Here is a 26,745-nt window from a genome sequence, read left to right as displayed (position 1 = left end):
TCACAAACCCCAGTGTTTATGCTGTTTGTCACTCAAAGCAAGGGAGGGCACAGATTCAGGGTCAGTCCTGTTTCAGTGATGTCAGATAACTGACCTATGCCTGACACCAAAGCACACAGCAGTAAATGGTAGTTAAGGTGAGGAATCGTTTGGCTGCTGGTGCTTTCTGGAGTGAGTGGGATCAGTGGGAAGACATCTTGTTGCTAAGGGGCCACAGGGTGCAGACAGCACTAATGCACAGCCCCTCTACATGGTATGTCCACATGCAGTTCCATTGTATTGTACTCAGTGTGCCAAGAGTCCCACATTGTAAGGTCTGTGAGGTCCTTGCCTGAGGGAGATGCAGGTCACAGCATTACAGTCAGAAGCAGGAACCCAGTCCAATGTTGGACACTCTCAGCGACCACCCGGTTCATAATGAGTTACTGGTTAGAATGTCTGCCAGCCTTCCTGATGCTAATCTCACCGGACCCAGCTGTGAGCAATTATGGAGAATGATTTACAGAGGCACATTTGCATTTCTTTGAATATTTTTGGTAATTAAATTATCCTTTGAAGAAGCTTATGTTTGCCTGTGGCTCAGTGTTAAATTGTAGTTGGTATCAATCCTGTGAAGGACCTTGAGGTATCTCACTGCATTTAAGGTGCGAGAAGTTATTACTGTTTTGAAAACCTTGGAGAATGCAGATGATGTGGGAAAACAGCTACTCAAGGGCAGGTTATTTGATGAGCCTTAGATCCACAAACAAACTTAGAGAAATAATGCCAACAAAATGAGAGAGTAGAGGAAGGTGAGACAGTCAAACTGCGGTCTCTACTAGAGAACCTACCTGAAGAATATCCAGAACGTGGTTCAGTTGAAGGTGTTGGAAGCAAACACACAGAATCAGACGAGGTTGAGGTTAGTGAATCTAAGTAGAAGACCAGACACAATCCTGCTGAACTGAGCGAGACACATTCCACCTCTCCGTGAACCTACAAACCACCTCCTCTCAGGCACTGAAATTCTGATTCAGATAAAGTGGGGCCATCTCTGGGGCAGAGCTGTTGAGATTCTGCCCCACTGGTGTCCTTCTGATGGAGTTAGTGGAGGGGGGATGAAGGGGAAGGGGGTGAATCTGTTGCCTGCCGGGGTAGGGTAACACACTCCATGGACAACTCTGGAGCATCTCACCAACGTGGTGGTGTTAGTGGGAGAAGGTCCAGGACAGGCCGTCCCTCTCCAGGGAGGGTTAAAGGGATCAATTCATTCTGGAAATGCCTCAAGTGGAGCTTCACCTTTACAACATCTGCCCCTTCCACTGCTCTGACCTTGTGCCTGGGAATTCAGGGAGACACTACTGGTGTAGCTGTCCCAAGTAAGTAAGTTAATCTGATACCAGAAATTTGGGGCAATGATCTCATCTGCTAGGCAGTGAGCTCTAATCAGAATTTCAGGGCCAAACCTCAGACTTTCCGAACAACTCTACAAATAATATCCAGGCTAGAACACAGGTTGTGTTGGCTGTGCTGGTTCTGCCCTTCCCTACACCACACTCAGCAGTGTGTCAGACCGAGTGGAGGTGTTGCGTTTATGAGCAACAGGTTAGGAGTGCAACCACTGTGTGACACAGGCCATCAGTGGTCTGCTTCTTGTGGGTTGGACATACCTGGGCACTCTGCCACAGTGTTGGATAGATGCCAGCATTATAACTGGCCTGGAATAGTGGGCTGGAAATTCAGCCAGTTCCGAAGCAGTGACTCAGTACCACAGCCAGGACGTTATCTGGTCCCATGGCCTTTGCTGTACCCAGGACTGGCAGCCATTTCTTAATATCACGTGCAGTGAATCTAACTGGCTGTAGAACTGGTTTCAGTGAAGGTGGGAATCTCCAGAGGAAGTGAGATGGATCACCCACTTGGTACGTTTGAGTGAACACAAGTGCCAATACTTCAGCCTGTCGGTGGCACTCACACACTGGGCCCGTCAGCACTGAGGAAGGGCACATTCTTGGAAACTCATCTTCCTGTTAGTTGTTTAATTGTCCTCCAAACAGAAGTGAGATGGATGAGTGTAGCTCCAGCAACACTCCACATCATCTCGGTGAGAGCTGCTCACTCAAAGGCATCCATTTCCTCCACCACTGGCACACCACGGCTGCGAAGTACACTGTGGCTGCTCAGTTAGCACCTCCCAAATCTACAACCTCTGCCACCAGGGAATACAAGGGCAGGAAGTGGGGGAACACCAGTACATTCTGGTTCCCCTCAAAGTCACACATCATCCCGATTATTGCTGCTCCCGTTTCATTGTTCAGTCTGAACATAGAGTCACAGAGTCACACAGCACGGAAACAGGCCCTTCGGCCCAACTCATCCATGCTGGCCAAGTTGCCTGAATGAGCTAGTTCCATTTGCCTGCATTTGGCCCATGTCCCTCTAACCTTCCCTATCCATGTGACTGTCCAAATGCCTTTTAAATGTCATAATTGTAGCCACCTCTACCGTTTCCTCTGGCAGCTCATTCCATATATACACCACCTCATGTGTGAAAAAATTGCCCCTCAGGACCCTTTTAAATCTTTCCCCTCTCACTTTAAACCTATACCCTCTAGTTTAGGACTCCCCTACCCCTGGCGAAAAGACTTTGGTTAGTTACCTTATCCATGGTTTTATAAACCTCTAAGGTTGATTTTGGCTGAAGGTATGATTTTATAAACTCTATAAACCCTGGAGCTATCCCCCACCCCCCACCCCAGTAAGGGCTATGGGAGTACCTTCCTCAGAAAATCTGCATACTGCCACCTTCACAAGGGCAATTAGGGATGGACGATAAATGCTGGCCTTGTCAGAAATGCCCAGATCCTGAAGAATTATTAAAAAACATCAGCTGGAGTTTGTGGGTGAACTCCCTTCCAATGGGGGAAGGAATGGGAGTCTGAACAGGAGATTACCTTCAAAAACAAAACAAAAAAATCCTGACCTTTTGAAACCTGATCTACTAAATTTGAATGTCTGCTTTGCTTTATCAAGATTACAGGTGTGTGTATAACTCCATTCCACTGAACGTTCCTAACACAAAATAACCTTCTTCAAACAACTTCCACTCAAAGATGGGTCATTGGACTTTTCAGCTGCCAGTTACACTGTGGCAGAGTGGGAGCTCATGGGCGACTGCTGCCAACCAATAGAACGGGGCATAACTTCAGTCCAGACCGCTTGATGGAAGTTTCTCGGTCTGGCAGCCCACGTTCCTGGAACAGCCGGAGGAGATCAGGCAGTTTGTCCTGAAGGTGCCCCATGAATTCGGGGACTGTCCTGGAACAAGTGGCAGCAGTGTCAGTTTATAGAGAGCATCAGACCAAGGCTGGTCTGCTAGTGAAGCACCATGGAAGGGCATTGATCAGACCAGCCATGCTCAGGAAGCGGCTGAATCTTCTGAAGGGCAGGGAAGTCATTGGGAAGGTGATAGATGAAGATTTGACATAGTGTATGACTCACTATGCTGGCTCATAATTCATGACTCACTGTGCTGGCTGCACTGGGAACCTACCCTCACATTCAAGGTCTTCTTCAGTCTTGCTGATCTCATCAACCACTGTAGAGCCTATTGTGGTAAGAGATTAACAATTTGTGTTTAGTTACTGCAACCATTATTTCAGCTAATTAGTCACCTCAATAAGAATCAGGTTCTGAGACAATCTTCCACTGGCTTTAGTTCATGGTGCTCATACAAATCCCCAAATCAGATCCTGGCTGGTGTTGAACTTCTAAATCAGTCTCCCAACTGATAATACTGAGAGAGGACCTTCAATATTCATCATTATAATTCACGAGGTAGCTCTGACCTCTACAAAAGCCTTTCCTCATTTTTCAATTCTTTTATTCTAATGATTTCTAAACCTATGTACTTAGCTTACATCCACTAGTGCATCAGTGTGATTTGCCTGAGCCACTCAGGTAGTGACTTTCACCTTCTCTCCACTTTGAGTGAAGAACTCTCTCAACGATTACTAATGAACACCTTGTATTTATGGCTCTCAATTCTGAATTTCCCCAAACAGAAATGCCATCTCTATGCCGACCCTATCTAAGTTACCTTTAAAGACTGCTTTCTCTTGCCCAGAACAAAGACCATCATGTGGCGACTCACCGTCTAGTCGGGCGAACCGGCTCGGCAGTCGGGTCGCGCGGTGTCGGAGCGACGAGGCCCAAGATGGCGGCAGGCCTCGTCTTTCCGAGCGACGGGGAGAACCCGCGCGCGGGAAAGTCCTGATGACGTAGGACTTACGTCATTGCCGGTTTTTTGGGCGGGAGTTTTCTCCCTTAAAGGGCCCGCGCAAGGCGGGAAAATAAACCAGTTCTGTTTGGCAATCCTCCGAGTGAGTCTTGTTTTATTCCGCGGTAGCAACCGCTACAATCATTCAATTTCATCTGACCTGACGGATGTATCCTCTCGAGTCTGGTATCATCAGGTACATTTTGTTTGCATGTTTGCAGCCAAGGTCAGATTGGTGCACAGTAGCTCTGAAATGGTCTCACCACATTTCTGTATAACTTTGACATCATTTCTCTAAAAATGATTTGCTCTTGATGCCCAAAATCCAATGTTATTTTAATCTTTTGTGAATCTGTATCCCCATCCCCTTTTGCACCTCTGCCAGTTTCCAAGGAGTAAGTGGCCATTTCCCTCTGTCCTGTGAAATTTAATACTTACCTATATTGTAATTCAAACTTCAATTGCACAAATACCGTGCGTACGTTAATCACTGTATTTTGTCACAGACTTCCTCCTCACCCACCACTCTCCCCAACTCTAGTCTATTTCTACTAAGACAAGTAATTGGTCAGGTGACCTTCATTTTAGAAATACCGGCAAAATCTTGCATAATATTTTGACTCTCTAGATGTTTTTTCATTACACTGTTTGAGTAAAGTGGAGTACTCCGAACCTACCCTGCTGAGCTTCCTGGCCTTCTGGATAGCTAGCATCAGGTGGTTGAGGGATTTTTCGATCAGAAAGCACTTGGGACCCTATTGTACAAATACAGCAGGTTCAATGAGACATTTTACTTAACCTTTGTTCTAATATTCTTGCCTCTGCTAGGGGAGGGAGGCGCTTCCTAGTTCCATTTCCAAGCTCCTGGTCACCTACTTCCCTGCACCCTCCCTGTCTTAGCACAGACAGTGAATGCTGGCCTGCCTGTTAATGGAGGGGATGGGCTCAGGGCCACAAGTGAGCTCTGTGGAAAGGAGTCTGTGGAGAGAGGAAGGTGAGGGTCAGAGTTTCAGGTCAATAATCTTTGTATCTGAAAGGATAACCGTACCTTACTCTCTCCACAGATCTGGGCAAGTCTTCAGAATCTTCAAGCTTTAGTCTTCAGGAATGTCTTCCCAATTCTCAGAAGAGACTAACCCTTCCTTTATGCACCTGTGCGCAGACCATTCACTCAATACATTTGCACAGACCCTTTCCAAACTGTGCCAGTGTCCCATTCACACCATGTGTGTGACCATCAGTGCACTCCGCCTTTAAACCAGATTACTCCATTGTAATGCAGAGCAGTTGATGATCTGCAACTGGCAGAAGGCGCAGTAAACACACCAATGCACACACTTGCTGCTGCTCTGTTTCCAGCTGCAGGAACAGCAGAACACCATGCAACTCAAAGAGCTGTGGTAAACCGCAAGATTATACAATGCCAGCCTGGCTGTACTTCCCTCAAGGGACCTTTCTTCCCCTTAGATCTGGGACAGTGGGGAATGTTACGGCTTTAGATGGCTCCGTAGTCACCCGCTGCCTACATGTGTATGCGCCTTCAGCCAAGACCAATCATTCACCCCACCAGCACAGCCCTACACCTGTGAAATTAGGAATAGCACCATTAGCTTTCCAGGAGTCTATGGATATTAAAGATTAATTTCCTGGAGATAGAAGTGACTGCAGATGCTGGACTCTGGAACAAAAGCAGAACGCTGGAGGAACTCAGTGGGTCAAGCATCATCTGTGCAGGCAAAAGGTGAACATCGACACCCTGCATAATCTCCTGGGCACTGTTGTGATCAATTCACTTATTAAAGTTTTAGAGATGAGGGAAAAGGGGCTGTTTGACTGGCAAACAGTCAGAGTTCATTTGATCATAGCTCCAGGAATATTCAGAACTTGTGCAGAGATCAGAATAAGAGGGAGCAGATGTGACTGTGACACAGTATAACTGCAGTCTGATTGTAACCGTGCACACTAGAGAACCTACCCCGAGCAGACACATCAGAAACGAGTCCACTTTCGGATGAATAAAGCCCACACACAGAGTCTGTCGAACTGGAGCCTATTGTATCAAAATAAGAGATTACACAAAATACTTCACTACATCAATTGGATTGCATCCCTTTATCGATTTCTAATCAGCCTCATAAATCGGGCTCCAAAGTTCCCACACGAGTCAAGGCATAAGCGTCCAGTGTTTAGACTCTGCTCTGTGATTGGCTTCAGAGAATTCTTGGGATGGGTTTAATGGGAAGGGGAGAAAAAAGACCTTCAGTGATGGAAATTCTGCTCCCAAAACTGGTCCAAAGCACCCTTGTTTCAAACCTTTCCAGTGCTGCTTTTTGTTTTTACAACACATTATAGGAGAGATTGATCACACACAGAGGAGGTGTTTGTACACCTGTTACCTTGGCTGAATATTCCTGACAGGAAAGTTCCCTCTCTTTCTCTGCACCCCCCGAACTAATCGTTCTTTTGCCAGTTTTGCAAACCTGCCAGTTAAAACATGTGGCTCACTTCTAATCCTGAGAAACAAACTGAGAATTCATGGTGCAATTTGTGAGATGCTGGCTTCCAATTACAGGACCTGGGCTGTAGATCCAGGTAGCAGTGATCAACGGAACTGCTGTTTATCAGCTGAGTCAGGGTATCTGTTCAGATTCTGAAATTCTGACCGAGTCAGTTGGTGCTGGGACAGTGTAGAGGGAGGCTTCGTCTGGATCTACAACAGAAGTGAGTAGAACTTCTGGATCTACAACAGAAGTTTTTTTGGCCTTTATCCCCAACCCTCCATTTTGTTTGTTTTTGTTGTAAAATAACTTTCATAAATCATCAGTAAAACCTAAACCATTGTCCTCCTTGTCCAGGATGCACTCCTGCTGTGTGGTGTCCACGGGTGCTGGAATGCCACCGGTGAGATGGAGGACACCACACGCTTCCTCTCCAGGGACATCAGCACGAGTGTAACCTCGTGCCATCCCCACCAGAGGGTGTTGGGTGCCAGCTTTCCTCTTCTCAGGCGCTCCCTTGGGATTGAGAATGACTTACTTCTACTTCTGTCTTTTTGATGTTTTGAAGTGTCGGACGTGGGAACAGCGGACTGGGGCAGGAGGTGCCTTGTTTGTGAGGTGGTGTGCTCCTTCCATGGATACCCTGGGCTTCTATGTCTCCTAATGCATGGCCTTAAGGTTTTCAACACCCTGTCAAATGCCCTCTTCCACTTTGGCCAGAGATTCCCCAGTGGAGATGTTGTGTTTCTTCAAGGAAGTTTTGAACACATCCACATCTCTGTCCTCCTGGTAAACTCCCATTACTGAGCTGGGAACAGTGCCTGTTTCGGGAGTCAAGCACGTGAACGATGTGCCCTGCCCAACGGGGCTGACGGAGTGTAATGAGGGCCTCTGTGCTGGGGATGTTGGCCTAGGAGAGGATACTTGTTCACTTTTCATTGCAGAACTTGGAGGATTTTGGTGAGATAATGTTCTAGTATTTTTCCAGTGTTTTGGGATGCCTGCTATCAGCGTGCATTTGTATCTAACCCACAATGTCCCTGCCCTGGGAGTGTGTGATTATCTGCCTTTCAGCTCCACTGAAGTCTTCATTCTTGATCACACAATAAGAATTCTAACAATGGAATATATTTTGATTTTTTTTCCAATATTTTCCAGCAATTGTTGAGTGTTTCTGGTTAATAGACAAGGAATCCCACGGGAAGTTCGACAGTGAGATACCTGGAAAGGATTGTAAGTCGGGACTGGGAGGCAGGGAACAGGAAAGGGAGGCTAGAGTGACGGGGCCGCACTTACTCCGTACACCGAGAACCTACCCTCGGTACACGATGCATCAGCCTCGGAGCCTAGTACAGGAAAACAGCAGGTTAATAAACTTGACTTAGTTCACTTCTCCTATCCCTATGAAGTCTAAGTGTTACTGGCTTGCAGTTAGAAGCAATTACCATCCTAACCACTGCACTGAAACAGGGGCCCATTTTACACCGACTGCATTTCCTTCCCAATGTTGTGAACCTTCTATCTGTGTAGTTTATTACTGACTCCGGGGGGGGGGGGGGGGGGGGGGGGGTGCAGAAACGTACGGTGGGGGGAGGTGGTTTGGTGTGCTGCATGTCATGTTCCATGGAAACATGGTGACAACGTTGGAACCCAGTGCTCACTGAAGTGGTTTTAAGTGGGCTCATATCTCGCAGCCACTGACACCCACAGCAGCAAAACCACTTCCAGAAGCAAGACCTTCCCAACCACCGCTCTCCCCATCACACACACGCTACCTGTGTCCACTTCTGTTTTGTTCAATCACTGTGGCTCATTTCCTCAATGTCAATGGGTCAGGGAGTAACAGTGGAGTTGGAAACCCCAGTTACTGCTTGTCACCATCTCTTAGAGAGGGGAGACTGTGGGTCTGGGACTTCGGGAGTGGATCTGGACATCAGATGAGGGATACCTGGAGTGTGCAGCTTGTCCTGACTACCTACCCTGAGAGTCACTGTTATCTTCAGATTTCACAGGAGGAATCCGCTCAGCAACTGCAGTAGGAAAACAGCTGGTTACACGGATCCTACTTCATTCTGTCAGCCTGGTTAACTCCGAGACGGACGGCACTGAGGGAACCAGACAGTACCCTGGAAAATCAAACTGTGCCCTAGGGAACCAAGCAGCACCCGAGAGAGCCAGACCACCACCCTGAAGAGCTGGCTTACAGATCACTTGCAACTGATCTGAAGGTGAAGGTGTTGGGAGGGTGTTGCTTGACCCCTGAAGCTCAGCACCTCCTCCCCTCTGTGCTGGCCCCCAGCTAAGACCCAACACCATCCTGAATGTTTCTCCCAATCGAAGCCAAACCAAACCGGCTCTGCAGGGGAGCTGAGGCACAAAGGCCAGTGCTCCATCGATCTCTGGTGTGGCTTTTCATTGACTCCAGGTGCTCTAATTTTCTTGGGCCATGGGATCAGGGAACTGGCTCCCACCACAGCTCGGTGAAGCCAGAACAGTGGGCAGCAAGGGCTCTGTGTCCCTACTGCATCAACTGGGTTGGCAGCAAGGCAGGTGGTTTCCTGGTGCCCTGTGATGGAGGAGGTCCTTCCACAGTCACCACCCGGGGTAGAGCTGCCCGGCTTCACTGGATGTGGGCAGCACTCACTGCCAGGTCACCAGGGGGCAAGCTTCAGCCAGGGGTCAGACTGCAGAGCGAGAGCAGCATGGGGTCATGGCCAGGGGGCAGGGGCTGATGTTACACCAGGAACCCACCGTCAGGTTCAAAGTCAAGTTCATGCTTCAATCCACGCTCAGATTTCTCAGTCTTGATTCGTTCAATAAACACCGGAGAAGCTATTGTGGCAAAATCGAGAGGTTAAAGATTCTGTTCTGTCCTTACACATAGAACATAGAACAGGACAGCACAGGAACAGGGCCTTCAGCCCACAATGTCTGTGCAGACCATGATCCCAATCTAACTGATCCCATCTACTGCACATGGTCTATATCCCTCCATTCTCCACCTGTTCATGTGTCTGTCTAATACCTCTTAAACATCGCCGTTGTATCTGCTTCTACACCTTCCCCGGCAGCCTGTTCCAGGCACCAACCACTCTCTGTATCTTGTAAATCTCCTTTAAACTTTCCCCTCACACCTTAAACCTATGCCCTCTGGTATTTGACATCTCCACCCTGGGAAAATAACTCTGACTGTCTACCCTGAGAGTCTCATAATTTTATAAACTTCTATCAAGTTGCCCCTCAATCTCCAATGCTCCAGAGTTTGTCCAACCTCTCCTTATGATGCTTCCACCATCATCAGGAGACCAGGTACTTCAGCTGTCTACAGCTCGAGTGAGCAAGGCCTCCGCCAGCATCAATCCACGGAAAGCTGCGGGGCCGGACAACATTCCTGGATGTGTTTTAAAGGATTGTGCAGAGCAGCTGAAGGATGTCTTTGCAGACATCTTTAATATCTCGCTCAGCCAGGCAGTGGTGCCCACCTGCCTCAAGAGTGCCCTCCTTATTCCTGTCCCAAACCCAGCCTGTCTGAATGACCTCTGCCCTGTGGCCCCGACGCCAATAATAATGAAATGCTTTGAGCAATTGGTCATGCAACACATTAAGACCGGTTTTCCTGCAAACTTAGATCTCCTACAGTTTGCATATAGAGTCAATTGATCCACAGAGGATGCAATCTCCACTTTGCTCCGCCTCACACTGTCACATCTGGAGGGGAAGAATACATACACCAGGATCCTATTCATCGACTTCAGCTCAGCATTTAACATGATCATTCCACACACTGGTGGGAAAGCTGAGGCTGTTAGAGGTGGACACTGGCATTTGCAATTAGGTCCTCAATTTCCTGACGCAGTGGCAGCAGATAGTTAGAGTTGGCAGTCATACATCAGGAACCATCTCAGTGAGCACAGGCTCACCTCAAGGCTGCGTCCTGAGCCCTTTACTGTTTAGCCTGCTCACACATGACTGCATTGTTAGATTCAGCACCAACTACATCGTTAAGTTTGCTGATGCCACAACAGTGGTGGGTCTTGTCAGTGACAATGATGAGTCTGCATATAGGATGGAGGTGGAGCAGCTAACAGCGTGCTGCAGATTCCACAATCTGACCCTCAATGTGGACAAAACAAAGGAGATGGTGATTGATTTTAGGAGGGCTGGCAAGCATGATCATACACCGCTGACTATTGACGGTGCTGCTGTGGGGAGGGTCAGCAACATTAAGTTCCTGGGGGTTCACCTAGCGGATGATCTGACCTGCACTATTAACACTGCAGCCATCATTAAAAAAGCCCAGCAGCCGCTTTACCCCCTCCAGAGACTCAGAAAGGCAGGCCTCCCTATTCCACACCTCATCACTTTTTACAGGGGCACATTGAAAGCATCCTGACCTACTGCCTCACCTCCTGGTTTGGTAGCTGCAAGGCCTACGAACAACAGCAGCTCAATAGGATGGTGAAGACAGCTGGCAGGATCATTGGTGCCCCTCTCCCCTTTTTGATGGAGATCTGTCAGCAACACTGCGTTCGCAGAGCTACGGCCATCATTAAGGACTTTCATCACCCTTCTCACGACCTGTTTTCCCTCCTGCCGTTGGGGAAGAGATATAGGAGCATCTGCTCTAGATCTAGTAGGATGCTGAACAATTTTTAACCACAAGCAGTCAGGATCATAAATGGACTGTGTCCCCTTCCCCTTCCACTGACAAGCTCTCCCTCCACACACACGTACTCACCTCACTACAGAAACAGTTTGATAGTTAGTTACCTGATACGTTGAACTTCATCTCAAGCTGAATAAGCACTTATTAATACATAAACGCACTTTAACAGATATGAACATGTGGTGTCGATATGTTTTTAGTTTTGTTTTAAACATGTTTTTACAGACTATTTTAGATATTTATCACTGTTCTTTTTGTTGCACTGATATGAGCCGGTGAGAAACAGTATTTCATTTTTTTTTGTGTATGTAAATACTCAGAGAAATGACAATAAAGTAAAGCTTGAATCTTGAATCTTATGTCTAAATCTCTCCTAATCCAGGCAGCAACCTGATGAACCTCCTCTGTGCCCTCTCCAAAGCCTCCACATCCTTCCTGTAATGTGGCGACCAGAACTGCACGCAATACCTGAAATGTGGCCTAACCAAAGTTTTATACAGCTGTAACATGACTTGCCAACTTTAATACTCAACACCCCAACTGATGAAGACAAGTATGCCGTACACCCTCTTTACCACTCTATCTACTTGTGTTTGTGACACTTGCAAGGAGCTCTGGACTTGCACCCCAAGATCCCTCTTAAAGGGTCTGTGATCTGTGATCTTTTGATCTGTGCTGCGTTTGTGCTCCACCCTGCTTTATCTTGCCACGTGGGGCCTTGGTAAAGACCTTTCTGAAGTCCATCTGGATTAAATCAACCACAATGTCCTCATCAATATATTTTGTTACCTCTTTGAAAAGTTCAATAAAATTGGTCAGACAGGATCTCCCCCTCACAAAGCCTTGCCAACTATATTTGATTAATCCCTGCCTCACCATTCCCTAGCTTGTATGAATTCTTGGTCCTTAATACTCAGGTCCTTGTAAAGACTGAGTGAATGTTGAGCTGTTTACAATCACAGTTTCTGGGAGGGAGATGTGTGCTATAGTATGGAATTGTTTCATAAGGTCAAAGAAACCACAGTCTTGAGTCTCAAGGAGTCGTCGACGTATGCAAAAATCAAACTCAAGGTGCAGTCCTTAGATCTTAGCTGCAACACTTTGACATTGTGTGTCCGTCATCAACCTGTAGCGGACACTGTGCTGAGCCTCGCAGTACTCACCTATGGGGCAAGTCGGCCGTGGTCATTGTCCTTCAAACCTGGCAGAGCTTAGCTCTTCTCTTTGTCCTCTGCCACATCCAGAAAACTGAGCCCATCTTGAATTAATCACAGATTGGTAACAGCAGAGAATGAGGCCATTCAGACCATCGTCCATACTGATGCTGTGAAAGATCGATCCATGGCCTCTTCATGGCCTTTCAGATACTTCCAGCTTAGTTTTGAATGTTACAATGAATTGGCCTCCACTATTCCCCTCAGTGCTTTTCAGACCCCAAACATTCGATGTGTAAGGAAAATCTGCCCCACGTCACTCTAGTTCTTTTGCCCTTCACCTTTATTCTAAGTTACACACTGGGAAGAGTTTCTCGCTATCTACTTCACCTACATCTTTCATGATCTTGAATACCTCTGTTAAGTCTCCTCTCAACTTCCTGTGTTCCTAGGAGAACAAACCAACTTCTCCAGCCTGTCAGAGACACAAGAGACTGCAGATGCTGGGATCTGGAGCAGCAAACCATCTGCTCCTTGATCCACTTCAGTTCCTCCAGCAGATTGTTTGACAGAACTAAAGACAGAACTAAACCACAGAACTAAAGTCTCTCATCCCTGGAGTTGTTTTAGTAAATCTCTTCTGCACCCTCTCCAAAACGCTTCAAGTCTTGCTTAAAGTGTGCCACCCAGAACTGGGGTCAATACTACAGTTTTATAAAGGTTCATTCCTTACTCTTTTACTCTCATGGTCAGAAAATTATGCACATTCTTTGCCCGAATTTCTGACATTTCCAGTGGGGAGGTCATGTTAAATTGATAAATCAACCCCAAAATCCATGTAAACAATGAAAGCAGAACAGAAAGAACCTTCATGGGGTCCATTCATCAAATAAAAATACAAAGTCCCGTGAGTATCAATGAACAAAGCCAAGTTTCTCCAAGTCGAGCCACAATCCTCCTCACACACCACACCAACGGGCTCAGCTCACCTTATATTTTCAGTTAATATAAAAGTCTTCCCTGAGTCAAGGAAAACCCATGTCTATCTTATCTCACGTCTCCATTCCTTCCATTGCTTAGTTAAAGTATTAAGTCCCATTAAAACACTGCACAGAGGGACCTCTACATGTTGGATTAAGTACATTCAAGGGCAAAGTGGAGCATGATCTTTGCTCTGCACAGCCCATGTAGTTGCCCCTGGGGCTACGTGATGCTGCCTCATGTCCATGGAATAGGAAGTGCTGGACTTTCCATTCCTCACCTTGATGAACACAAAATACAAAAACATCAATTTGATGAAATATAAAACTGAAACCTTCATGGTTTTAGCTCTTGTAAATAATTCCCAGATACCAGTGACAAGGTGAAATGTTAGGCAAGTAACAGAGAGACAGAAGAAAATATGAAAGGGTAGGAGAGGACACTTATTTCCATAAACTTATATCCCTGAGATACCTCCACAGTTCTTTACCACTGTATTGATGTGCAATCAATGGCAGAAGAGGTGTGACTGTGGAAATAAAACACTTCCATTTAGACCACAGGGCAGAGGATAAATTGAGAAACATTTTCTGTGAAACTGTAGCCTGAGTGTCCTCTCAACAAGTGTTCCTTGCTGACTGGTGTTCGGAGGTTCTGCTGATGTGCTAGTGTGTGTCTGCCAGTGTGTGTGAGCAGCACTGCCTGGTGTCCTACCGTCCAACATGCCGGCCCTCTGTTTCTCACGTTGTTGTTCCAGCTCCTCTTCTTTGGCTTTGTCTGCCATCTCAATCTCCTTTCGGACATTCTGCAGAGCCTGCAGTGGAACCAGTGCAGTGTTAACGAGGCTCATAGTGCTGATCATAAATGTGCCACAGTCTCACGTTTTAAGTTAGAAACACTACATGGAGATAAAGACCGAGGCCCAGGTTCTGTTCCAAGGTATGCACGAGTGGCCTGATCACAACCAGGCACCCATGTCACCTGATCCCCCAACAATTCCCAATAGTTCCATGTGTGTAAGACAAAGACAGGTTCACCCCAACTGGACGTAATATTCTCAATGAACTCCCTGACCACACATAACAACATAGTATTGGTGAGATTGAACAGGAATGATTTGGTGTCTTGGCATTTCCATAATTCTCAGTCTTAAATGGGCCACCACTTATACTGCAATTGTGCCCCCTTGTTCTAGATTCCCTTATGAGGGGGAGAAACCTTCTCAGCATCTACCCTGTCAAGCCCATCATAATTTTATGTGTTTCAATGAGATCACCTCTTATTCTTCTGAACTCCAATGGATTTAGGCCCAAGTGGTGAAATGGGTTTGGTTCAATTGGATTCTATTCTACAGTAGTAGAGAGATTTAACCAATTAGACTTTATATACAGGGAATGATTTGGAGAGGATTCTATATGATGCATTGAACATAATAGTTTGATCCCCTGGGATTCTGTTTAGTGGAAATCGATGGTAGGGATTTGGTTCCTGGGCAAAGTATATAATAACCAGAAAGGATTCAGTTAATTTCTCACTTTACCTGGTGTGTGGGCATGAAGCAGAAAGGAGCTGTGATGTAGCTTAAAGTCAACAATAATTTAAAAGCTTTGCTGAACCATGGAGGTTGGTGAACTCTATTGCTTTTCTTTGCTCGGGATATCTGGCTTTTTGAGGATGGAGCCTGGGTCCTTTCTATTCAACGCTGAATCACCAGGGAGCAGAATTCACCTTGCTTAACCTGACATGAAAGGAAGACCAGAAATCAGGAGATCTGACAGGAATACTTACGTTTGAGATCGCCTCCTGCGCCGCATCATCATTCAGCAGGTTGGCTTTCCCCAAGGCCTTTTCAAAGAATGTAACAGCAGTCTCAAGATTGCCTAGTTTAACTGGAACAGTAAAAGTCGAAGACTTAGAGGATGTAAACTTTCCCTATTGTTACCTTGTTTCCCTTTCCTTGTGATCGAGGGACGGAGTTGGCCCTAACTGTTTGATGTGCCTCCTTGGACATTAACAAGAATGGACTTCTCCAGTGTTTCCCAGCCAAGGAGGCTCCTGCTTCAGCACTTTCCACAATGCACAGCCAGAGCTAATGTTGTCACAGTTGGTCATTCCTAGTGCCATATTCTCTTCCAAAGACAGACATCAAACCACAGTGTGACCAAATGCACAAGGTAACCTTGGACAGTAGGCAGAATGGTGAACAGACAAAGATTGGAAATAATGGGTAGTGTAAATCATCGATTCAACAAGGAAGGAAATCTCAGCTCAGGATCTAAATATTTATATCAGGTCTTAAGGAAAGGATTCCCAAAGAGCATAAATGCCAACATGGCCCAGTGGAGCCTAAGAGTCTGTTTAATATGGACTTCCTCTTAGACTCTCAACTTCTCTGACAGACCATAGAACCATAGAAAACTACAGCACAGAAAACAGGCCATTTGGCCCTTCTAGTCTGTGCCGAAACATTATTCCGCTAGTCCCATTTACCTGCCCCCAGCCCATACCCCTCCAGACAAAGGAAAAATAAGTTTGGGATTTGTAAACCAAGGTGGATTTTCAGCTCCCCAGGTGGATTTTCTCCAACAATATGGCCTATTTTTAATGTTCAGCTTGGGAAATGAATTGAAATTTTATCATTTGAATTGATCCAAACTGGGTAAATTTAGAAGGATTGGAATGGGTTTGAACTTGAGAAGAACTTTGGAGCGTATTCCTGCGGCACCTCCTTACATTCAGCCTGAGCCACCAGCACATTGGAGTTCATTTTCCACTCTTCATCTCCTGCTTTCTCTGCTGACGCCAAGGATTTTAAGCCATAATTCCGAGCCCCTTCATTGTTGTTGAGCTCCAGGTAACAGCGTCCAATCTCATGGAAGAGCCAAGTACGTTCCAAATGGGATTTGGCCAGTGGCTCCTTCTCTAACCAACTGTGCAAAGTCAAAAAATAAAACGTAAATTAGAATTCCCCAATAAAAGGAATTCTTAGAAGTAACCATTAAAAAATCAGAAATAAAACAGAAAATGCTGGAAACACCCAGCGGGTCAGGCAGTGTCTATGGAGAGAGAAACAAGAGTCAATATTTCAGGTTCATCAGAACTGGAAAAGAGAGAAGACTGATTCAAAATTAAAGGTCTAAGCCCTGAAACATTAACTCTGTTTCTCTCTCCACAGACGCTGCCTGACCTGCTGAGTGTTTCCAGCATTTTCTGTTTTTATTTCAGATTTTCAGCACCTGCAGTTTTTCAATTTTTATTTAGAAGTTAGAATTTGATGGAATGGGTAACAACACCTCCGAAGTGCCCGATGAGACCCTGGAATATGGTTTGATTTCTTGAGAGTCCAGAAATCTACTGATCTCATCCTTGGGAAACATTTAATGACTGAAGAAACACCCCTTTGCCTTGGTCCTGAATGGCTGACCCCTTACCCAGAGACTATGGTCCTGGTTCCAGACCCTCCAAGGCCTGAGGCACTCTGGTCCCTCTTCTCATAATCTTATATGTCTCCATGAGATCCCCTCTCATACCCTTTTGTGCATCTATCTTCATTACAGCTTTGTGTCATCAGTGAAAGTTGGATGTGTTACACTCTGTCTTTGCAACTAAGTAATTAATTCACATCTACCGTCCTAATTGTTCACCCCACTTGAAGCAAAGGCAATTTTTTACTTCTGCCCTCTACTTTCTGACCTTGCGCTGATCTTCTCTTTGGCTAATAGGTTATCCTCAACTTATCAGCCCTTAATTTATGAAACAACTTTTTGTGTTCTACCTTATCAAATGTCTTTATGAAAATCCAGGTATCCCATATCCACTGGTTTCACATCTTGTTTACTCTGTTATTTACTCAAAAAACTGTTAGTTTTCTCATCTATATTTCTCTTGTTGGACCATGTGGACTCTGTCTAATTGTATACTTATCCTCTGAGCACCTGTGATTAGGTTCCTAATGGTGGATTGCAGCAGCTTACTGACCATAAATTAACCAGTCTGATGAAGTAGAACCAGTGTCACATTTGTTATTTTTCAATCTCTGAGACTGTTCCAAAATCTGGGATCTTTGGAAGATCATTGTTAATACATCCAGAATCTCTGCAGCAACCTCTTTCAGATACTGAGTTAAGCTTTTTCAATTTAAGTCCCCTTAGTTTTTTTTGGTACTTTTCAGTGATATTAATGGTTTTAAGCTCCTCGCTGTCATAGAGTCACAGAGTCCTACAGCACGGAAATGGGCCCTTCAGCCCAACTAGTCCATGCCGACCAAGATTCCCATCTAAGCTAGTCCCATTTGCCTGCATTTGGCCCATATCCTTCTAAACTTTTCCTATCCATGTACCTGTCCAAGTATCTCTTAAATGCTGTTAATGTACCTGCCTCAACCATTTCCACTGGCAGCTCATCCCAGATACTGACCACCCTCTGGGTGAAAAAGTTGCCCCTCAGCTTCCTATTAAATCTCTCCCCTCTCACCTTAAACCTATGCCCTCTAGTTCTTGATTCCCCAACCCTGGGAAAATGACTGTGTGCATTCATGTCTATGCCCTTCATGATTTGATACACCTCTAAAAGCTATTATAAGACTATTGAACGGTTCCCTGATACATTAAGGTGGACTCTTGACCTCACAATCTACCTCATTATGACCTTGCACCTGCACTGAACCTTCTCTGTAGCTGTAACACTTTATTCTGTACTATATTATTGCTTTACCTTGTACTACTTCAATGCACTGTTGTAATGAATTGATCTGCATGAACGGTATGCAAGACAAATTTTTCACTGTACATGTGACAATAATAAACCAATTTACCAATTTACCACCCCTCAATCTCCTACGCTCCAATGAAAAAAGTCCCAACCTGCTCAACCTCTCTCTATAACTCAGTCCCTCAGATCCTGGCAACATCCTCACATATTTCCTCTGCTCTCTCTCCAGCTTAATGACATCTTTCCTCTAAAACCGAAAACAGTATTCCAAATGCAGCCTCACCAGCACCTTGTATAACTGCAACATAACATCCCAACTTCCATACCCAATGCCCTGACTAATGAAGGCCAGAGTGCCAAAAGCCACCACGTCTACCTGTGACGCCACTTTCACGGAACCATGTACTTGTACTCCTGGATCCCTCTGTTCTACAACCCTCCCCAGGACCCTAACCGTTCACTCATTTGTCTTCCCAAAATGCAACACCTCACACTTATCCGGATTAAATTCCATTTGCCATTCCTCGGCCCACTTACCCCGCTGATCCAGATCCCCCTGTAAATCCTGAGAACCATCTGCACTGTCACCGACACCACCTATTTTACTGGATGACACTGGTACCACCTGTCATCAATCTTAGTTCCCCTTCATTCCTGTTAGATTAATTGTGCCTTCTATACTGAGGACAGATATTTGATTCAATTCCAAAGTATTTAGTTCATGCCTCAACTGTTTGTTATTCCCTATTATAATTTCTCCTGCTATCGTCTCTGGTGACCCACCATTTATTTTGGCTGTTCCCTTCCTTATGATGTACAGGTCCTCCCCAGGACGGGGAGACCAGCGGGAGGGATGGGGATGGATTTGCCAGTGTTGCAGGCATCTTCTGACACATGGGAATGGGGCATTTCCAGGTGCCTTCTCTCCCCACCTCCCCTTCACACCACACCTCCCCCACCCGAGCTGCAACAATCGGGGGCTGGATAGAGCCGAACAGAGCTGGGGGCACTGAGCAGACTCACTCACTCACTCTTCCCACGCCTGCTCGCTCTCCAATCTCAGCCGCTCCTGTGATCCTCTCCCACACACTGTTTCGGACTTACAAACAGTTCTCAGGAGCAGAACCCAGTCGTAACCTGGGAACTCACTGTACTTGTTGGAAAATGGACTTTGTTTTATGTACCTTGCTAATTTACTCTCCTAATCTACCTTTTCTCTATCTACTTTTTAGTCATTTGTCACTTCATTCTCTCCATTCTCAGGGTTACTGTTCTTGGTAAAATTGTGAGCCTCTTTTAACCTATTACAGTAAAACTCTGATAATCCAGCATCTTTGAGACTTTTGTGGTGCCAAACCAGTAGATTTTGGGACTATTGGAAGTTACTCCATTAATACTGAACACACTTATATTTTACTCGTTACAAGCTCCACAGTTTGTATAATAAAGTTTCTAGTGAGCTCAAAAGGAGTGGGAAGTGTACAAGGGCACCACAAGTGTACAGAACCCACCTACATTCTTGAGCCCTGCTGTCCCCGACTCCAAGCCTAGTTGTGGCCACATACATGGCCCACAGTTCAGCCCTCAGCCCCAGACACACACCGCCCACACCCCCCCCCAACTCCCCCACTCACATTCCAAACCAGATGCCGAACCTTTAGGAATTCTGAACAATCTGGTGCCAGACTATCAGAGTTTTACCAAACTATACTGACCTGCTTGGTTAGCCACAGATCAATCATGATTCTCCTAAAGCTTTTAATTCTCAATGGACTGACACTTTGATGAGAATTTTGAAATATTTCTTCAAATTACCAAATATTTTTCAACTAGGATACACTGCCTGCAGTCAAGGGGATGAAGGAACCTACTCCACAGCTCCTGGGGAAACCTCTGCACCGTGTATCATACTTACACCTCCGCCGCCTTTTCAAATTCACCAATCCTTGCGTAGATTCTGCCCATGTTGTCCAGGGCCCTTGATATTCCTTCTGGGTTATCACTGTTTGCAGTTTAAGAGAGACAATGAGGTTTTCTTTTTGATACCGTTCTAAAGTTAGTTTTCTCTGTGCCATTGTGCAGATTGGTTGCCAGGTTGGAACTCCACACTCAGGTTCGGGAGAGGCAAAGGGTCACACGACATTGTGACCCTCGGGTTCTCATGACTTGGCCCCTCCAGACACAGCGCTCACCGTGCAACATTAACAATGGACTCCATTTATGTTCGCTGAGTGACACAGTGGTGCAGCTGGCAGAGCCGCTGTCTCACTACAACAGCAGAGACCCACGTTCAATCCTGACCTTGGGTGCTGCTTGTGTGGAGTTTGCACATTGTCCCTGTGACCATGTGGGATTCCTCTGGGTGCTCTGGTTTTCTCCCACATCCTAAAAATGAGCAGGTTGGTAGATTAATTGGCTGCAGTAAATTGCCCCAAGCGTGTGGGTGGGTGGTAGAAGCTGGGGGAGTGATGAGAATGTGGGGAGAATAAAATGGGTTGGGTAGGATCAGTGCAAATGGGTGCTTGGTGTCAGCATGGACCTGATTGGGCCAAAGGGCCTGTTTCTGCACTGTATCTCCTCAAATCCCGAGAAACAACTCTCAGTAGTATAACGTCCTCATGCACCAATCAGGCAACATCAACCCTGAGCTACCTCTGGTTACATCAGAGGACTAAATTGTAGTCAGAGAGATAGGGGGTCCAGAGCTTGTAGTTGACTCAGCTCCAAGTGCAGGGCCAACTAAATGGCAAGGTGCTAGAATTAAAGGAGCCTTGAGATCACAGAGGGCTATGGAGTTGCAGGAGGATGGCAGAGACAGGACGGGGTAGGGGGTCAGAGAGAGAGTTGAAACAGGCATTTTCTGTCTGTTCAGACTTTTCCCCTTAATCATCAGCTGAAGGCAAGATAAGGTTTCTTTATTAGTCACAAGTACATCGAAACACGCAGTGAAATGCATCTTTTGCGTAGAGTGTTCTGGGGGCAGCCCGCAAGTTTCGCCATGCTTCTGGCGCCAACATAGCATGCCCACAACTTCCTAACCCGTACGTCTTGGAATGTGGGAGGAAACCGGAGCACCCGGAAGAAACCCACGCAGACACGGGAGAATGTACAAACTCTTTACAGACAGCAGCCTGAATTGAACCTGGGTCACTGGCGCTGTAATAGCGTTACGCTAACTACTACACTACCGTGCCACAGACATTAGGACCATCCCGCCTCAGTCTAGTGCACAGGGTGTAGATCGTGATTTTAACCCAACCTCACCCATGGTTCACAGGGGACACTTCACACCAGAATCCACTGTAGGCAAACAATAGCAGCTGATTATTCATCAACTCCCTGTACTACCCACTCATCAACCAGCAACAGAGGGACACTGAGGTACCATTGCCCTACCCAGGCCCAGCTTGCCTCAGTGAGGACATTGGCAGGCGCAGTGGGATGCCCTTGGCTTTCCCTGGTTCAACAAGCGCAGCGCCAGGACTCTAAAGCCATGCGGCAGACAGATCGGAAGATCACTCACAGCTTCCTTGAAATGCGCAGATCTTTCTCATAACTTTTCAGAGCAGCTTCCACGTTTCCTAGCTCAACCAGGGCATTCCCGACGGTGTTGTGCAGATGGCCGAGGAACTCCGCCTTGTTGGGAACCTCTCTTTCTGTCCATCCTTTCAACGTGTTCATCAGGTCGGTGGCCATTTGCTTGCACTCTTCAGCAAGGCCGTCAGCAAACACTGAGCAAAGAGGAAACAAAGGTGAGTCCCAGCTTACAGCACATGCTCTGCATTAACCCTTCGCCCCCTGCCTTAACCCTTCATCACTGTGACTCCCCCTGAAGTTACTCAATGCCTCTTGCAATTATCAGCACGGAGCTGATCATGGTGAATACAACCTGATGTACGTCACTGTTGCAGAGTGTGCCCGTTGGGTGAGAGGAGATGGAAACGGAACAACAGACAGGTTCGTGGGATGAAAGTCATGGGTGCAGTTTACCAAAGTTGGTGCAGAGAGGGTGAGAGGAGCAGGCTGGTTCAGGGCTGAAGCACATTGTTGGGGGGCAGTAGAGAGAGAACTTTATATCTATCAATACTCTCCTGGGCATCACGGCTTGGTATGACAACTGCTCTACCCAAGATCGCAAGAAACTGCAGAGAGTTGTGAAGGCAGCCCGATCTATCACGCAAACCAGCCTCTCCTCCATTGAATCTGTCTACACTTCCTGCTTCCTCAGGAAAGCAGCCAACATAATCAAGGACCCCACCCACCCCGATCATTCTCTCTTCTCTCCTTTCCTGTAAGGAAGAAGATACAAAAGCTTGAAAGCACGTACCACCAGACTCAAGGACAGCTTCTATCCTCCTGTTATCAGACTCTTGAATGGACGTCTCATACACTAAAGATGAATTCTTTATCTCCCAGTCTAACTTGTCATGGCCTCACACTTTATTGTCTGCCTGCACTGCACTTACTCTGTAACTGTAGCATTATATTCAGCATTCTGTTTTCTTTTTACTGCCTCAATGTACTTATGTATGGAATGATCTGTCTGGATGGCACACAAAGTTTTTCACTGCATCTCGGAACAGGTGAAAATAGTAAACCAATATCGATAGCAAATTTCCCTATACTGATGAGACGGTGCAGAGGTAACTAACTATTACTGTCCCTGCCTTGGGAGTGTGTGATGTAGAGAGAGAGTTAATTAGTATATAACTGTGGTGGCCCTTCCTTGGGAGTGCATGATAGGATAGTGTAGTTTGAAACTTACTATGTAGCTGTCTATGCTGTTCCTGCCTTGGGAGGGTGTGATGGGACAATGCAGAGGGAGCTTTACTCTGTGTCTAACCCAGGATGCTCCTGCCTTGGGAGTGTGATGGGACAATGCAGAGGGAGATTTTCTATCTCTAGCCTGTACTGTCCTTGTTTTGGGAGAGATGGGCGATGAGACCTTCACTTTCTGCACTGCGACTGACCATGGTGCCTGTCCCAGGAGATGTTCTGTTGTGCAGAGCAGAAAGTGTTGGCCCAGAACAACTGCTGGTCAGATATTTTGCAGTTTGAGTGTGCTTTGGTTTGGGGGTGGCTGTGTTTGACCCTGACCGACCCTCGAGTGATCCCCAGTTTCACATACAAGCGTCGATAGCCAGCATCTTCTTGAGGACATAAACAGTTTCCTCTGTCTGCACCCTGTGGCTTTTCCAGCTCTGTTCCTTTAATCTCTTCTCACGCTCCCGGGCAAAGATCGGCTTCTGCTGCCTCCAGAACTCGGTCCGCGTGTCAAGGAATGAGATTCCGCTCATGATCAGATCCTGTATTGTTCCTCCAGACTCTGTGCTTGTCTTCATCAGTTCTGGATTCATCACACAGATGGAAATAGGAAATATCTCACAACATGTTCTAATAAAGCACCTTTAAAAACACCACAAGGTACTTCACATAAGAATGGGAGAAATGTGAGCAGGAGATCTTCTGACTCTTCTAGCCCAGCTCAACCTACCCCTCAGAATGATTGGGGCTGATCCAATGCTCAATATGCTCAGAGCACAAAAATGTATCAGTCTTAGCAATGATTACACTCGGTGACTGTACTGTCCCATCACAAGCAGCTAAAGAAATTAAATCTGTATTTTTTGTTCAGAAGCATGAGGGGTGATCTTGTTGAAACATACAAGATTGTGAGGGAGCTTCACAAAATAGATGTCAGATGTTTCCACTAGTGGGAGAAGCTCAAATGAGGGGACACAGTTACAGGGATGATCATACAAAACTGAAGTGTGTAAGAACTTCTTCTGGCAGTGAGTAGTGAATCCCCAGAGTTCTCTACTCTGGAGGGTTGTGCAGGCTTGATCACTGGAACCATTTAAAGAGGAAGCGGAAAAATTTTGGGAGATCAGGGAATTGAGGGCTATGGGAACTGGCACAGAAGAGGTTGAGGCCTGGGGTAGATCAGCCATGATCATATTGAATGGCAGAGTAGGCTTGAGGGGTCGAGTGGCCTCCTCCTGATCTTATTTTCTTGTGCTTTTATGAACACCCAAAATCCTCTGTGGTAAAGAATTCCAAAGATTCACAATCCTCCAAGACGAGATATTTCACTTAAGATAAGATTTCTTTATTAGTCACATGTACATTGAAATACACAGTGAAGTACATCTTTTGCATAGAGTGTTCTGGGGGCAGCCCGCAAGTGTTGCCATGCTTCCAGCGCCAACGTAGCATGCCCACAACTTCCTAACCTGTACGTTTTTGGAATGTGGGAGGAAACCGGAGCACCCGGAGGAAACCCACACAGACACGGGGAGAACGTACAAACTCCTCACAGACAGCAGCCATGTTTGACAGTGTCGAACATGGGCCCGGCTCTCAGAGGTTTGGCCCACACACAATGAATGGACCCCTCTCTGGGTCAGGTATTAGGGAGTGAGCCAGTGTTAGGCAGCATCACAGGTGGTTTAAATTTAGCTCAGCACCTTGTGGGCAGTGGGGAAGGTTCAGCCTGCTCCCCCCATGACACATGCTCCCCCCCACATCCCCATCTCTGCTGAGATCTCAGGGGTAAAGGCAGGATCGGTCCATACCATTAACTCTCCAGTCACACATGGTTGCTCGGAAGATGTAACAACACAAGCATCCAAGACAACAGTGGAAGAGGGGAAGCAGAAACCCAGGAAATCAACTTGATTTTGATTGGCGGGACAGAGAATCAGCACACCTTCTAACTCCACCTTGTCAGTGCTTTGGGGGAAGTGGTGAAGACAAGCAACCCAATGTGATAACAGGCTGGCACTCCCTTGTGCTTGGATTACACTCTTAAGTGGTTCCTCTCTGAATCGGGACAAGTGACGAATCCAAGTGGACTAACTCTCAGTTTTACAACAAGTCCTCTCCAGCTGACAAACACCCGACCAATGTACAGCCTGTGCACACAACTGAGCGTTTGGGAGATCAGTGGGATGGGATTTGCAGTCTGCAGGCATCTTCTAACCTATCGATATCTCTCTGTAGACTCTCCGCATCCTCTGCTACATCTATTTCTTGGTTTATTGCCTGTGCCACTGCAATGTTATTATTCGGTGGCCTATAGACAACTCCCACCAGTGATTTTTTCCCTTTACTATTCCTAAGGGCAGGCACGATAGTGTAGCGGTTAGTGTAACGCTATTACAGCGCCAGCGACCCGGGTTCAATTCTGGCCACAGTCTGTAAGGTGTTCATACGTTCTCCCAGTGTCTGTGTGGGTTTCCTCCAGGTGCTCCGGTTTCCTCCCACATTCCAAAAAACGTACGGGTTAGGAAGTTGTGGGTGTGCTACGTTGGCGCCAGAAGCGTGGCGACACTTGTGGACTGCCCCAGAACATACTACGCAAAAAGATGAATTTCACTGTGTGTTTCAATGTACATGTGACTAATAAAGATATCTGGTCTTGTCTTGTGTGGGGACTTGGTTCACAGCTCCATTTCCAACCTGAGGAACAGTTCTCAGGAACGGAACATTGTTGTAACCTGGGGGAGGACCTGTCTCCCCTTTCTGCTCAGCCCCAGCTGCAGAAGCAAGTTTACCAAGTGATGAGTGATGAGCAGCACCTTACCCTTGTCCAGCAGCAGTTTCTCCAGATACTCCTTGTCTCGGTACAGCTCCCCCAACAGCACTCTCACTGTCTTGTTGGTCTTTGGTTCCATCTGCTCCTGTTTCTTTTGCTGCTGTTGTTTCAGGTTTAGTTTCTGTCGGCGCAGCTGAGATTTCGTTTTTGGTGCCGCTTTCTTGGTGAGAAATGGAAAGTGAGGTCAGTTCCAGGGACAGGAGAGAACAATACTCGTCTACCTGCACTGCACTTTCTCTGTAACTGACACTATATCCTGCATTCTGTTTCATTTTCCTTTTGTATGACTTTGATGTACTCATGTAACGCTATTACAGCGCCAGTGACCCGGGTTCAATTCCGGCTGCTGTCTGTAAGAAGTTTGTACGTTCTCCCCGTGTCTGCGTGGGTTTCCTCCCACATTCCAAAGATGTACAGGTTAGGAAGTTGTGGGCATGCTATGTTGGCGTCGGAAATGTGACGACACTTGCGGGCTGCCAAGTGGCCTTCTCCTGCTCCTAATTCACGTGTTCATTCTGCTACCGTGGACAGATGCCACTGCCACAGATCGATTGGTCAGAATGAGGGCAGGTAAGTTTATCCTTCATATTGGTTCTCTCACTACCAGTCTGGTAACTATGTCCTTTAGGACTAAACCAGGTCTTCCAGTGGTGCTGTGCCAAGCCTCCTTTGGTGATAGACACTGAAGTCCACCACCCAGAAGACATTCTATTTCTTCTTTCAGTGCTTCTTCCAAGCATTGGTCAACATCAGAAGAGCACTGATTCAGGAGGATTTTCCCTAGCCCACAATGGGCCATGAAATTTAATGGCATTGATGCTGAAGACTCCCAGGGCTGTTCTCTTCACCCTGAATACCACTCTACTGTCCCTCCAGTGGAT

The 26,745-nt window shown here is 46.5% G+C and overlaps 1 protein-coding gene and 1 long non-coding RNA gene across 2 annotated transcripts in view; both read right to left on the bottom strand.

Moving 5' to 3' along the window:
• Positions 1–26,745, bottom strand: part of odad4 (outer dynein arm docking complex subunit 4) — a 53,498-nt gene that overhangs the window by 13,583 nt on the left and 13,170 nt on the right. The window contains exons 5-11 of the mRNA XM_052038732.1: positions 25,853–26,024; positions 23,396–23,614; positions 21,791–21,998; positions 20,183–20,269; positions 16,291–16,487; positions 15,346–15,446; positions 14,272–14,371 (exon numbers count right to left, since the gene is read on the bottom strand). Coding sequence (XP_051894692.1) covers positions 14,272–14,371; positions 15,346–15,446; positions 16,291–16,487; positions 20,183–20,269; positions 21,791–21,998; positions 23,396–23,614; positions 25,853–26,024 — 1,084 coding nt within the window. The remainder of the gene's footprint in view (positions 1–14,271; positions 14,372–15,345; positions 15,447–16,290; positions 16,488–20,182; positions 20,270–21,790; positions 21,999–23,395; positions 23,615–25,852; positions 26,025–26,745) is intronic.
• LOC127583031 (uncharacterized) lies at positions 868–6,285 on the bottom strand. The gene is made up of 3 exons (XR_007958194.1): positions 6,234–6,285; positions 3,533–3,586; positions 868–911 (listed from the first exon to the last, which is right to left on the bottom strand). It is a non-coding gene; the product is annotated as an uncharacterized LOC127583031 (long non-coding RNA).

The sequence above is a fragment of the Pristis pectinata genome, chromosome 25 (assembly GCF_009764475.1).
Source record: "Pristis pectinata isolate sPriPec2 chromosome 25, sPriPec2.1.pri, whole genome shotgun sequence".
Classification (NCBI taxonomy): Eukaryota; Metazoa; Chordata; class Chondrichthyes; order Rhinopristiformes; family Pristidae; genus Pristis; species Pristis pectinata.
This window is presented reverse-complemented; position numbering and strand designations above follow the sequence as displayed.